The 12,531-nt window shown below is 42.7% G+C and overlaps 1 protein-coding gene across 2 annotated transcripts in view; it reads right to left on the reverse strand.

The window, feature by feature from the left end:
- The window catches only part of C5H21orf91 (chromosome 5 C21orf91 homolog), a 31,288-nt gene extending 19,387 nt beyond the window's left edge, over positions 1-11,901 (reverse strand). For both annotated transcript variants that reach the window (XM_045150552.1, XM_004654370.2), the window contains exons 1-2: positions 11,812-11,901; positions 10,934-11,067 (exon numbers count right to left, since the gene is read on the reverse strand). In XM_045150552.1, the coding sequence (XP_045006487.1) occupies positions 10,934-11,060 (127 nt within the window). In that variant the 5' untranslated portion in view covers positions 11,061-11,067; positions 11,812-11,901. The remainder of the gene's footprint in view (positions 1-10,933; positions 11,068-11,811) is intronic.
- Positions 11,902-12,531: the final 630 nt, after the last annotated feature.

Raw genomic sequence — 12,531 nt, forward strand, 5'->3', positions numbered from 1 at the left:
TGAATTTTACCAGACTTTTAAGGAAGAGCTAACACCATTGCTTCTTAAGCTTTTCCAGGAAATAGAAAAAGAAGGAATCCTACCAAATTCCTTCTATGAGGCCAGCATCACCCTGATACCAAAACCAGGCAAAGATAGAACAAAAAAAGAAAATTACAGACCAATCTCCCTCATGAACATAGATGCAAAAATTCTCAACAAAATATTGGCAAACAGAATACAAGAGTATATCAAAAAGATCATTCACCCTGACCAAGTAGGCTTTATCCCAGAGATGCAGGGATGGTTCAACATACGCAAATCTATAAACATAATACATTACATAAATGGGTTGAAGGACAAAAATCACATGATCATCTCATTAGATGCAGAGAAAGCATTTGACAAAATCCAACATCCCTTCATGATAAAAGTCCTACAGAGACTGGGAATAGAAGGAACATATCTCAATATAATAAAGGCTATTTATGACAAGCCTACAGCCAACATATTACTAAATGGGGAAAAACTGGAAGCTTTTCCACTAAAATCAGGAACAAGACAAGGGTGTCCACTGTCTCCACTTCTATTTAATATAGTTTTGGAAGTCTTAGCCATAGCAATAAGGCAAGAGTCACACATAAAAGGGATACAAATTGGAAAGGAAGAAATCAAGTTATCATTATTTGCAGATGACATGATTCTATACATAAAGGACCCTAAAGACTCTACTAGCAAGCTGTTAGAGCTGATCAAAACCTACAGCAATGTAGCAGGATACAAAATAAATACACAGAAATCAGTAGCCTTCGTATATGCTAACAACAAACACACAGAGGATGAAATCAGAGAATCACTCCCATTCACAATTGCATCAAAAAAAATAAAATACCTTGGAATAAACCTAACTAAGGAAGTAAAGAATCTATACAATGAGAACTTTAAGACACTCAAGCGAGAAATTGCAGAAGACACTAGAAAGTGGAGAAACATCCCTTGTTCCTGGCTTGGAAGAATCAATATCGTGAAAATGGCAATCTTACCTAAAGCAATCTACACATTTAATGCAATCCCTATCAAAATTCCAAAGGCTTTCTTCATGGAAATAGAAAAAACAATCCAAAAATTCATTTGGAATCATAAAAAACCTCGAATATCTAAAATAATACTGAGCAACAAAAAAGAGGCTGGTGGTATCACCATACCTGATTTTAACCTATACTACAGAGCCATAGTAACAAAAACAGCATGGTACTGGCATAAAAACAGACATGTAGATCAGTGGAACAGAATAGAGGACCCAGATGTAAGCCCAAGTAGCTATAGCCACCTGATATTCGATAAAAATGCCAAAAACACTCATTGGAGAAGAGACAGCCTCTTCAGCAAATGGTGTTTTGACAACTGGATAAATATCTGCAGAAGGATGAAAATAGATTCTTCTCTCTCGCCATGCACAAGAATTAAGTCCAAATGGATTAAAGACCTTAACATCAGACCGGAAACTTTGAAACTGCTAGAGGAAAAAGTAGGGGAAACCCTTCAACATATTGGTCTTGGCAAAGACTTTCTGAATACAACCCCAATTGCTCAGGCAATAAAACCACAGATTAACCACTGGGACCTAATGAAATTACAAAGATTTTGCACCGCAAAGGACACAGTGAAAAAAGCAAAGAGGCAACCTACAGAATGGGAAAAAATCTTCGCCAGCTATATATCTGATAGAGGATTAATATCTAGGATATACAAAGAACTCAAAAAGTTAACTAATAAGGAATCAAACAGGCCAATCAAAAAATGGGCTAAGGAGCTAAATAGAGAGTTCTCAAAGGAAGAAATACGAATGGCATATAAGCACCTAAAAAAATGTTCTACGTCACTAGTCATCAGGGAAATGCAGATTAAAACTACATTGAGATTCCATCTCACTCCTGTCAGATTGGCCACCATCATGAAAACAAATGATCATAAATGTTGGCGGGGATGTGGAAAAAAAGGAACCCTTCTGCACTGCTGGTGGGAATGCAATCTGGTCCAGCCACTGTGGAAAACAGTGTGGAGGTTCCTAAAGCAGCTAGAGATTGATCTACCATATGACCCAGCTATAGCACTCCTGGGCATATATCCAAAGGACTCATCTCATTTCCTTAGAAGTACATGCTCAACCATGTTTATTGCTGCTCAATTTATAATAGCTGGGAAATGGAACCAGCCTAGATGTCCCTCAACAGATGAGTGGATAATGAAGATGTGGTACATTTATACAATGGAGTTCTACTCAGCGGTAAAGAAAAATGAAGTTATGAAATTTGCAGAAAAATGGATGGACCTGGAAAGTATTATACTAAGTCAGGTAACCCAGGCCCAGAAAGCCAAGCGCCACATGTTCTCCCTCATATGGGGATCCTAGCTACAGATGACTGGGCTTCTGTGTGAGAATGAAAATACTTAGTAGCAGAGGCCAGTAAGTTGAAAAGGAGACATAAAGGGTGGAGAAAGGAAGGGAGGAAGATACTTAATAGGTTGATATTGTATATATGTAATTACAATGATTGTAATGGGGAGGTAATATGATTGAGAATAGAATTTCAAACGGGAAAGTGTGGGGGTGGGGAGGGAGGGAATCACCATGGGATATATTTTATAATCATGGAAAATGTTAATAAAAATTAAAAAAAAAAAAAAGTAAAGAAATAAATACAGTAAAGGGACAGACTTAAGATACAGAAAGAGCATCTACATGGAGAGGTCTAGCAGAAGGTGGGATACAAAGGTCTCATGCTTAGAAACAACAGACTTGGGAAGACAATAGGTAAGTGGGGAGCAGAAGGGGCTAGAGCTACTTACCACAGAATCCAGAGAGGAATGTTACATATTGGACTTTGAAGACCAAGACCCTAAAAGATATCTGTACTGGTAGACGTGAAAACATCAGGGGAAGCAAAAGGGCAACAAATTACAGGGGCTGAAGAATAGGTCAGGATGCAGTCTTTTGAAGGGGCATGAATGCTGAAGGAGTGTCCTGTTCTTCAAAGTCTGCTTTATTCCCCCCTGGATTAACAAACTGGCACCATAGCTGGTATTGTGGAGTATAAGAAATGCAGGAAAGAGAGGGTCCCTGAATTTGCAGCATGGTCTTGTGTTCTGGAAATGGCCATGGGTAGTGTGAAGCAGGTTTGCTGGATGACTGCATGGAGACCCAAAGAAGCCCTGAAGATGGACTATGGGTTGCAGTGAAGACTCAGTGGAGATGCTGGGACCAGGAAGTGGCTGCTAAGGAGAACTGCCAGCCTGATAGTTTTCCAGGATTGTGAGTAGCTGATAGGGGCAGAATTGGAATTCCAGAGACTTGTTGATTAGAATTGCTGGACTTGGAGAGCCATCACAGGCTAAAGTTGTTTCATTGCTGGCTAGCGTTGTTGAACTTGAAGCCAGTTTTGTGTTTGCCCTGCTAAAATCTTGTACTGGGGCTGGAGAGATGTCTGCAAAGCCAAAGGACCTCAGTTCAATTCCCTGGGACCCACATAATCCAGATGCACAAGGGGCACATGTGTCTAGAGTTCCTTTGCTGTGGCTGGAGACCCTGGCATGCCCATTTTCATACTCTCTCTCTCTTGCAAATAAGTATTTTAAAAAACCTTGTATTAGCCAGGCGTGGTGGCACACACCTTTAATCCCAGCACTTGGGAGTTAGAGGTAGGAGGATCGCCATGAGTTCGAGGCCACCCTGAGAATACAGAGTGAATTCCAGGTCAGCCTGGGCTAGAGTGAGACCCTATCTTGAAAAACCAAATCAAAAAAACCTTGTATTGGTTGAATCTTTCTTTGCTATGCCCAATGCCATCTTTTACAATGTGAATGTTCATTCTGTGCCATTCTGGGGTTTTTCAGTTTATTTTTGGTACTATGGCTCAGTTAAGATACCTTGAATTATGGGGATGTTTGAACATCACTGGAACTGATAAAAATTATGGGAACTTTTAAAGTTGGATGAATGTGTTCTATTTTATATTATGTATGGTTACCAGTTTATGAGGACCAGGGGTGGATTCCAGTGGTTTAATTCAGGTGTCCTCCCATTACCTTAATTGTTCTGAATGCTAGGTTCCCAGCTGATGGAGACTTGAGAATTAACAGTTCCTGCAGGCAGTGTATTGTTGGGAGTGGACTTATAGGTATTATAGTCAGTGTCCCCATGCCAGTGTTTGGCACACTCTCCTGTTGCTATGGTCCACCTTATGTTGGCTAGGGGGTAATGTCCACCCTCTGCTGGTGCTATCATTTTCCCCTGCCATCATGGAGCTTCCCCTATATCCTTTAAGCCAAAATAAACCTTTTTTTTTCCCCATAAGCTCCTCTTGGTCTGGTGATTTCTGCTAGCAATGAAAATGGAGTACTTGGTCTCAGCTGTACAAAGAATGAAATAAAGCAATATATGCAGAGTACACAAACAATACCCAACTTCAACCTGTGTAAGAGGACACATATCTAAAAATATAAATTCCCTGAGAATTTACTAGGCAACAGTTGGTCTATCTTCGCAATAGAGGGTGATATTCCATTTCCTTTAGAGGAGAGATAACCTCCCTATTGTCTTCTTCACAGGCCATTTTTATTTGCATGTAACACAAAAAAGCTCCCTTATTTCTGGGCTGTTGATTGATTTTTCTTTATCAGCTTTTCAGGAACAGTTATTTCAACTTTGAAAACTGTATCTGCTTCTGCAAATATTTCTGTCCTAAAAAGACTTTCAATCTAGATTTAATCACCTTCCATATATCTCATAAGACATTTTCACTTCTTTTAGAATCTTGAGATGAATGAACCATGATTCTGAGCCAAAAAATAATTTTTACATACTAGAATAAATCTTTTGATTTATAATTGTGACATTCTTATTCATTGGGTATTCTGAGTTGCATATTCTGCTTTAAATCAACTTTTAATTCCAGATTTAGCAAGTGCTCAGAATCATCAAATGCATAGTGTGGCCACCATGAGCCCCTCTGCTGTGGTGTCCAGAGGTGTTAGAGACTCAGATGGCTCAAGAAAGTCATTCTGAAGACAAGCTTGGCAAAACTATTTGTCCTGTGTTTGGGGAAAAATACCACTTTTTAACCTCCTAACTTAGTAAGATAATCAGACACAACTGCTAGCACAGACTGTGTTGTATATTCTTTTGGATGTAAGAAAAGCTGAGTTTGGATCCCCAGCACCCACGTAAAAGCCTGGCACAGAAATGGGCTCCTGGAATCTCACTGCTGCTGAGGCGGAGACAGGAGGATCCCTGGGGCTTGCACAAATCTAGGTAAATTCTGGGTTCAGTGAGACCCTGTTGGAAAAAAAATGAAGGTGAAGAGAGACAGAGAAGATGCCTGATGTCAGCTTTTGGCCTTCACACGCACACAAGTGCATAAGCACCTGTACAGGTATACCCACCCTAAGAACTTACACATACGCCACAAATATACGTACATATAAAAAGCCTTCTCAAGCTGGGTGTGGTGGCACACACCTTTAAACCCAGCACCTGGAAGGCAAGGTATGAGGATGACCATGAATTCGAGGCCACCCTGAGATAACATAGTGAATTCCAGGGCAGTCTGGGCTAGAATGAGACCTTGGGCGGGGGGGGGGGGGGGAGCGGATTTCTCTATGGCTCATTTTAGTAGTTGTTTACTTAATGCTCATAGTATACCTTTCTTATAAAACACCTGTTTTCTGTGGAGCAGTTTTTCTTGAACATAAAGGCAGTAAAATGAACAGAAAATTGGTTGGTGGTATTTCAAGGGAAAACTCCATTTTCTACACAGGACAAATTGTTGACATGGTCCTTTCTTTTCTCTTTGGGCATATGGAAATAATGGCTGGAGTTACAACAGTTCCCTCCTGGCTTGTGAGGTGATCCTGAAGATGCCAACTATGTGTTAAGTGGAATAAAAAGAAAAATGTTTTGGCCCTTTCTATCTTGAAGATGCTGTACCAACTCTATGCTACCTGACTCAACTTCTTTTCATATGATGGAAATAAATATTCACTCCATGTTACTTCACTATTTCATTTGGCTTTTCTTATAACAGATCTATCCAATTCTATAACCAAAATCTGGGTATGATAAAAAACCTTTAAACTTACCCCAGATTTTTAAAATTAAAGCTAGTAAGTTAAAGAGGAAAAGATGAAAGTAATTAAAAAGATGCTACATAATTTGAACCTACCTCCTCATTTATGAGTTACAAATTAAGTTATGAATCATTACCAGGTACTGTGAGCCAGTTTCAGCAACTGTTCTTTTTTTAAAAAAATTATTTATTGGAGAGAGAGGCGCGCACAGAGGTAGATATATAGAGACAATGGGCACCCCAGGGCCTCCAGCCACTAGAATGAGCTCTGGACACATGTGCCACCTTGTACATCTGGCTTACATGGGTACTGGGGAATCAAACCTTGGCCCTTTGGTTTTGCAGTAAGTGCCTTAACCGCTATTCCATCTCTCCTGCCCTACTTTTCTTTTAAAATATTCTCTGCCTTAAGCTTATAACCAATTAAACTTATTTCTACTTTTACCTCTTTTGTCCCAAAAATAAAAAAATCATTTAAAATGTACTAAGTTATTCAAAGTGCCAAAAAGAGAGCATTAAAAGTAAGTTTGAGTCAGTAGATCAAAGGGTATCAAAGATCACCAAACGTTTACAAGTCACATCAGTATTTACACTTTAAAGATGCTTTTCTAATAATATTTATATACGGTGCTGTCACTACGGGGTGGGAAACAGAAGTGTATCAATGCCTTTTGCACTACTTGGACAAAAACACCCAATGGAAGCAGTTTGGGGAAGGAAAGAGTTTGTTTTGGCTTATAGTTACAGAGAGTAAAATCCAATGCAGCAGGAAAAGCATGGCAGGAACAGATAGCCGCATCCCATCAACAGGGAGCAAGCAAGGGAAAGTCCAGCAGGCAGGGCTGCACCACAAAACTGCACAGCCCACCCCCCCAGTGACACACTTCTTTCATCACGCATCCATCTCTTAAATATTCCACAAACTTCCAGAACAGCAACAGCAGCTGGTGATTCAAACACATCTGTCTAAGCAGTATGTTTTCCATTCATTTCACCACTAAAAGAAAGAGGATACTGTCAGAATGAGCTTTTTATTGCCCTCTACCACAGGGTAGGACCCTTTCCTTAAGTGTCACAGGACACGTAGAAGAATGACAGATAGGACACATAAATGACCATCTTTGACTCCCAAGCTAAATCAGGGATTGAACATTGAGATTCAAACTGCTCCTTGATTACTGACCATGAACAGGGCTATGGCTAAAAACTGAGGACCTGAACAGAAGCTCAACATAAGCCACACACACAGAAGCCAGACCTACATGTATTCACTAAATAGCAAGGTAAGCATACTGAAAACCTTGGTATATTAGGAATTGGTCTAGTCAGTAGAAGTTTTTCTCTGCAGTAGAGAAAGTAAATTACTTATCAGAGGAAGGTAGAGATGACATAGGAATTGTTTGTACAACTTTTCTGTGGAGCATAGTGAAGTCAAAAAGGTATCAAGTTAGCTGGGTGTGGTGGTGCACGCCTTTAATCCCAGCACTCAGGAGGCAGAGGTAGAAGGATTGCCGTGAGTTCAAGGCCACCCTGAGACTACAGAGTGAATTCCAGGTCAACCTGAGACCCTACGTCAAAAATAGTATCAAGTTAGAGTAATGAAGCCCTCTGGGATTCAATCCTCAGGCCCATTGATGACTTGGTTCATTACAGTTCGGTTTTACTACTGGTTCCTCACATTCTGAATGCCTCCCCCTCTGCTTCAGTTTAGGGAATAGTAGTGAGTGGGTGATTAAATAGCTTTAGACACTTTACTACAATGAAGAAGGTATGTGTTAAAGAGCATTTGGTACTAACCTGTGAGAAAAGGTTTACCCAGTGTCTTAGGACCAAAGTTAAGACATACGTGTCAGGAAGCTTATGCATCTGCCTATGAATAGGTAAATTATTCTGATGGTTAATTTTAGGTTAAGTTCAATCATGAGTATTTACTGATTTGAGAACTCAAGGTACATTTCTTAGGTTCTTGCAAGTGTAGCATTCATGGCTTGGAAGCATACAGAAGTTAGGTACTCTTTCTTTTGCCCTACTGTGAAACTTCAGGGGAAAAAAAAAAAAACAACTTAGAGCCATGCCTATTAATACAAACTCTGTCCAACTAGATCAGACTGTCTGTTAATTCTCCTTTGTCTCTGCTGACGAAATATATGCAGGCACACAGCTTTTAAACAACAGGCCAGTTATTAGAAGACCAGAGTTATTTGATGTAAACAACCCAAAACATAAAAGTTATTTTTATTTGCTAAAAATGTGTTAATTCAAAGCTAGCCTTAAAATAATTTTTTTCAGAAAAAAAAAAAAAAAAGAGAAGGGCAGAATGCAGAATGGCTTAAAGCTGAGTTAACAATTTACTTAGTAAGTTAAGAAGCCAGGAAGTGGTATTACCATGTAGCAGGAGTATTATCCTAGACTAGTACAGCAGAAGTCTGTTTTCTTCACATTCTGTTGCCTGATAGTGTGCCAAGAAGTTGTTAATGAAAAGAAACATACAATATTTAAGAACATTAACAAAGAATATCCTCAACAATTTTTCTGATATGCAATTTCCTTTTTTTTTTTTTTTTTTTTAAGGTAGGGTCTCACTCTAGCCCAGGCTGACCTGGAATTCATTATGTAGTCTCAAGCTGACCTCAAACTCAAGGTGATCCTCCTACCTCTGCCTCCCAAGTGTGCTGGGATTAAAGGTATGTGCCACCATGCCTGGCTTATATTGTTTTCTTTTAAACCTAGGTGCTGACATAAAAACATATTCTATGGCACACTTTCCCCCTTTCCTCCCAATAATCTCATGATACTAAATTAAGCAAAGTGGTTATAATAATAACAGAATAAGCTGAGACAAAATTTTGATCTCATTTTCCTCACCAAAGTCAAATTAGCATTTTAGCAGGTAAAACAGAATATACATAGATTAACAGATGAAACAGTTCTAATTCACATTCAGAATTGTTTTTGTCCTTTAGACTGTGTGGTAGTTTGAATAGATGACCCCCAGTATAATCAGTGTTTTATTAGTTTGTAGTTTTCATATGCAGCCACCTGGCTGGAGGCAGTGTCACTGGGTGGATCTTAAGGTGGGTTTGAGATTCCAGTGTAAAGATATGCGAAGTACCTAGCTCCACCTTGAGTTCCTGAAGTGTGCTGGGCTGCATGGCTTTTGACTTGAGCTTCTCTCTCTCTCCTTGGACCTGTGAAGGCAGGCCAGCTTCTTAGGCCATTATGGAACTTCCCCTGGATCTGTAGGTTTCAATAAATCCCTTCCTCCATAACTGTGCCTGGTTTGGAAGTTCATCTCAGCAAACCTGAACCTGTCTGCTACAGACTGATAGACAACTATTATTTTATGCTTACATATCAAAAGTTGCAATGTTTACAATTCAGTTAAAAGGCGTATTTAAAAAGGACAGAAAAGTTTTAAAAATTTAGGCTTCTGCAAAAATTCTACTATGGCATGAACCCCAGAAATGATTTATCAGGAAGCCCTGGTCAGGAAGTATTGGCTGAAGCAACAACCAATCAGGATTTAGGACAGATTTCCAGCAGCAGTCTTACAACTAATAACTCCTGACAGCCATCAATGGATAAGACAACATACAAGAGAACCAGATGGCTAAGCTTCAAATCCCAGGACTATCAATTATTATCTGTGACTTCAAAGTGCATTTCTTAGGTCTCTAAGGTTCAATTCCCTCACATTCAACCTGAATAGTAACAGTAGTCCTCCCCGAGCTTTTCTGAGGTAAATACAATAGTCCAGTAAGGAGCTTAGTATAACGCCTGGCACAGAAGTGCTCGCAGAAATGCCTGGCAGTTGCCCCCACCCCCTACTACAAGAATCACTACCTGGAGAAGTCCTTACTTTCTCAGGTGGAAAAATACAGAAACTTCCTTTGGTGATTTCTAAGGTCTTTGACCAGTTAAAATGTAAATTATAAAAGATGAGAATTCACAAGGACTACTCTATTTTTAGAATAAAGAAGATAAAAGGAGGTCTTTTACTCTAGCATGATAGTTTGAACACTATAGAAGAATCAAATTTAAAGTCATTCCCCTGAAATTAATTAAAATTACTCTATCTATTAAAGACAAGGTTATAGCTAGTCTACTCTCTCCTGACATAACGAAAATTCAAATTGCAAGCAAACTTTCATTTGTAGGAACATGAAGATTCCCTTTATCTCTCAAAAGAACAAATATATAGGAGAATGTGAAGATTATGGTAAGATCTGATATGCTTTTTGGAAGCCAACTATTGGTATCCACAAGACTCATTAACTGTGCATCAACTCAAATACCTTTAGCAAAAGATTTATTTTAATCTCTGGAGAGCTTTTTCCTATCTAGTGAAATTACTATCAGAAAAAAAAAAGGAAAGGCATGTGTAGTCATGAAAAGTTACCTAAATTTTAGATACATTCTTCCCAATGATGGGAGAATTAGGAAGAGTTCAAACCCAAAGGAATTAAAATGAGTCTGTCCATCAATGTAAATGGCTCTTAATTCTTACTAGGATGAACACACTAAAATCTGACAACCTGGCAAATTTTCATAAATCAGCAAACATTCATCAGGCATCTCCAGACCTCATCAGCAAAATTAGAGGGAATAATGTAGTTATTAAAAAAAAAGATTTCCACTAAATTCATTAATAAAATAGTAATTCATTAATAGTAACTCCATCTTCATTTCCAGAGAGCCTTATCTTTACCAGATCTTCAAACTCACCACAAAGTCTAACCACTCAAGAAATCTGACTTTTACCTTACAACAGTTTAGCGTAAGTTGCATAAAGTTCACGGCAGGAAATTAAAATCACACTGCGTCCTTACCCTCAATATTTAGCTCAAAACAAATGTGGCAGAAGGAGAGCGTCTCTTTGTCTGTTCCCAGTTTACAGACACTGCAGATGTTGTCATCATTCAAGTCAATGTTTACAAACTGCTCCTCTTCGTTCATAGTGCCCCTGGTAAGAAACAGAAAAGGACAGTCACACAATTTCAGAAACTTGCTGTGGTGGCTTGCAAAGCCGAGAACTTCTAGGAACCGAGGAGGGGCGGTGTTCACAGCAGCCCCAGCCAGCCAGCCAGCCCGGCCATACTGGTGGCTTGGTGTCACTGTGGACTAACGGCAAAGTAGGACAAGCTTGACCACAGGTGACACAGGCACCCTCCACCCCGATTTTGTTGGGGGAAGAGGCTCCGAAGGACAGAGGTGTGTGTAGGTGGGGGCGCGCTCGGGTCCAGCGGCTGCACCCGCAGAGCCGGCCCGGAGGAGGACACCTCTCCAGCGCGGGCCCGGCAGCCAGGAGCAGCTCGGGACGGTTCCGCCAACTTCACGTGGGCGTCTCGGAGGTTTCCCGGCTTCGCACCGGGCTCTGCGGCAGGAGCATGCAAGCGGGGACGCGGACACCGGGGCAGCGTCTCGGACCCCGCACCGGCTCCGCGATCCGGGGCCACGGCCGGAGGGCGCTCCGCGGAGCCGGACACTCAGGGGTCCCGGCCGAGGGAGCGCGGCGTCCCTTCGGGGCCCCGGCGAACGGCCGGCCCGCGGACTCCTCAGGGCATCGGGTCCGCCCGTCCCCTTCACAGCACCGAACACTGCGTCCGAAGGGGCTCCCGTCGCTCGGCAGCGCGAGGGGTCGGACGGCAGCGGGGCGCGACGAGGGGACACGGTGGCTGCAGGGGACAGGGCGGGGACGGGTCTTTACCGTCCGGCTTCGCGGGCCGCCGATCCGCGCGGCTCGGGATGCTCCACTATTGTTTCCGGCCGCAGGCGAAGCCGCCGCAGCGCAGGCGGCCGCCGCGCGCCCGGCCCCGCCCCCCGCAGACCACGCCCCTCGCCCGCCCGCCGGCGCCATCGCGAGAGCTCCGCGGGGGGGGGGGAGGACGCGGAGAGCGGCGGAGCGCGGACCCCTCGGAGCGCCCCGTCCACAGGCCCCTGCGCCGACGTCGTCGCGCCGCACCTCGTCGGCTTTCGCGCGGGCCCGACACGCCGCGTGTCTGGGACCGGGTTCCTCGCCGCTGCCCGGAGCGTGTCCGTCCACCACCCCCGCCTCCAGGCCGCCAATGGACAAGCCCAGCCCCGCCTGCCTTCGCTCCCAGACTAGGGGCGCGCGGGGAAGCGCCGGCGAGTGACGGCCGCGTGGGAGGGGGGGCGGGAGGCTGCAGCGGCTCCAAACCAGGAGCCTGAAGCCCGGTGCTGTCGCTGGACTTCCAAATATAGGCCGTGGGATTACGCAAGCCCCACTTTAGGTGTCTTGTGTGGGCATGACTTTCCTCGCAGAAGCTTCCGTTCACTCAGTTTCTTAATAGGGCGCCCCTCCCTCCCCCGCAGTTGGTACATTCCGCGCACATCCCCGGGGAATCCAGAAGCCCCGCCTCTTCGTTGTAGGTGCCGCCCCTTTCTGAAACTCCGCTAGACTTTTTTT

Source organism: Jaculus jaculus, chromosome 5 (assembly GCF_020740685.1).
Source record: "Jaculus jaculus isolate mJacJac1 chromosome 5, mJacJac1.mat.Y.cur, whole genome shotgun sequence".
In the NCBI taxonomy this organism is placed as follows: domain Eukaryota; kingdom Metazoa; phylum Chordata; class Mammalia; order Rodentia; family Dipodidae; genus Jaculus; species Jaculus jaculus.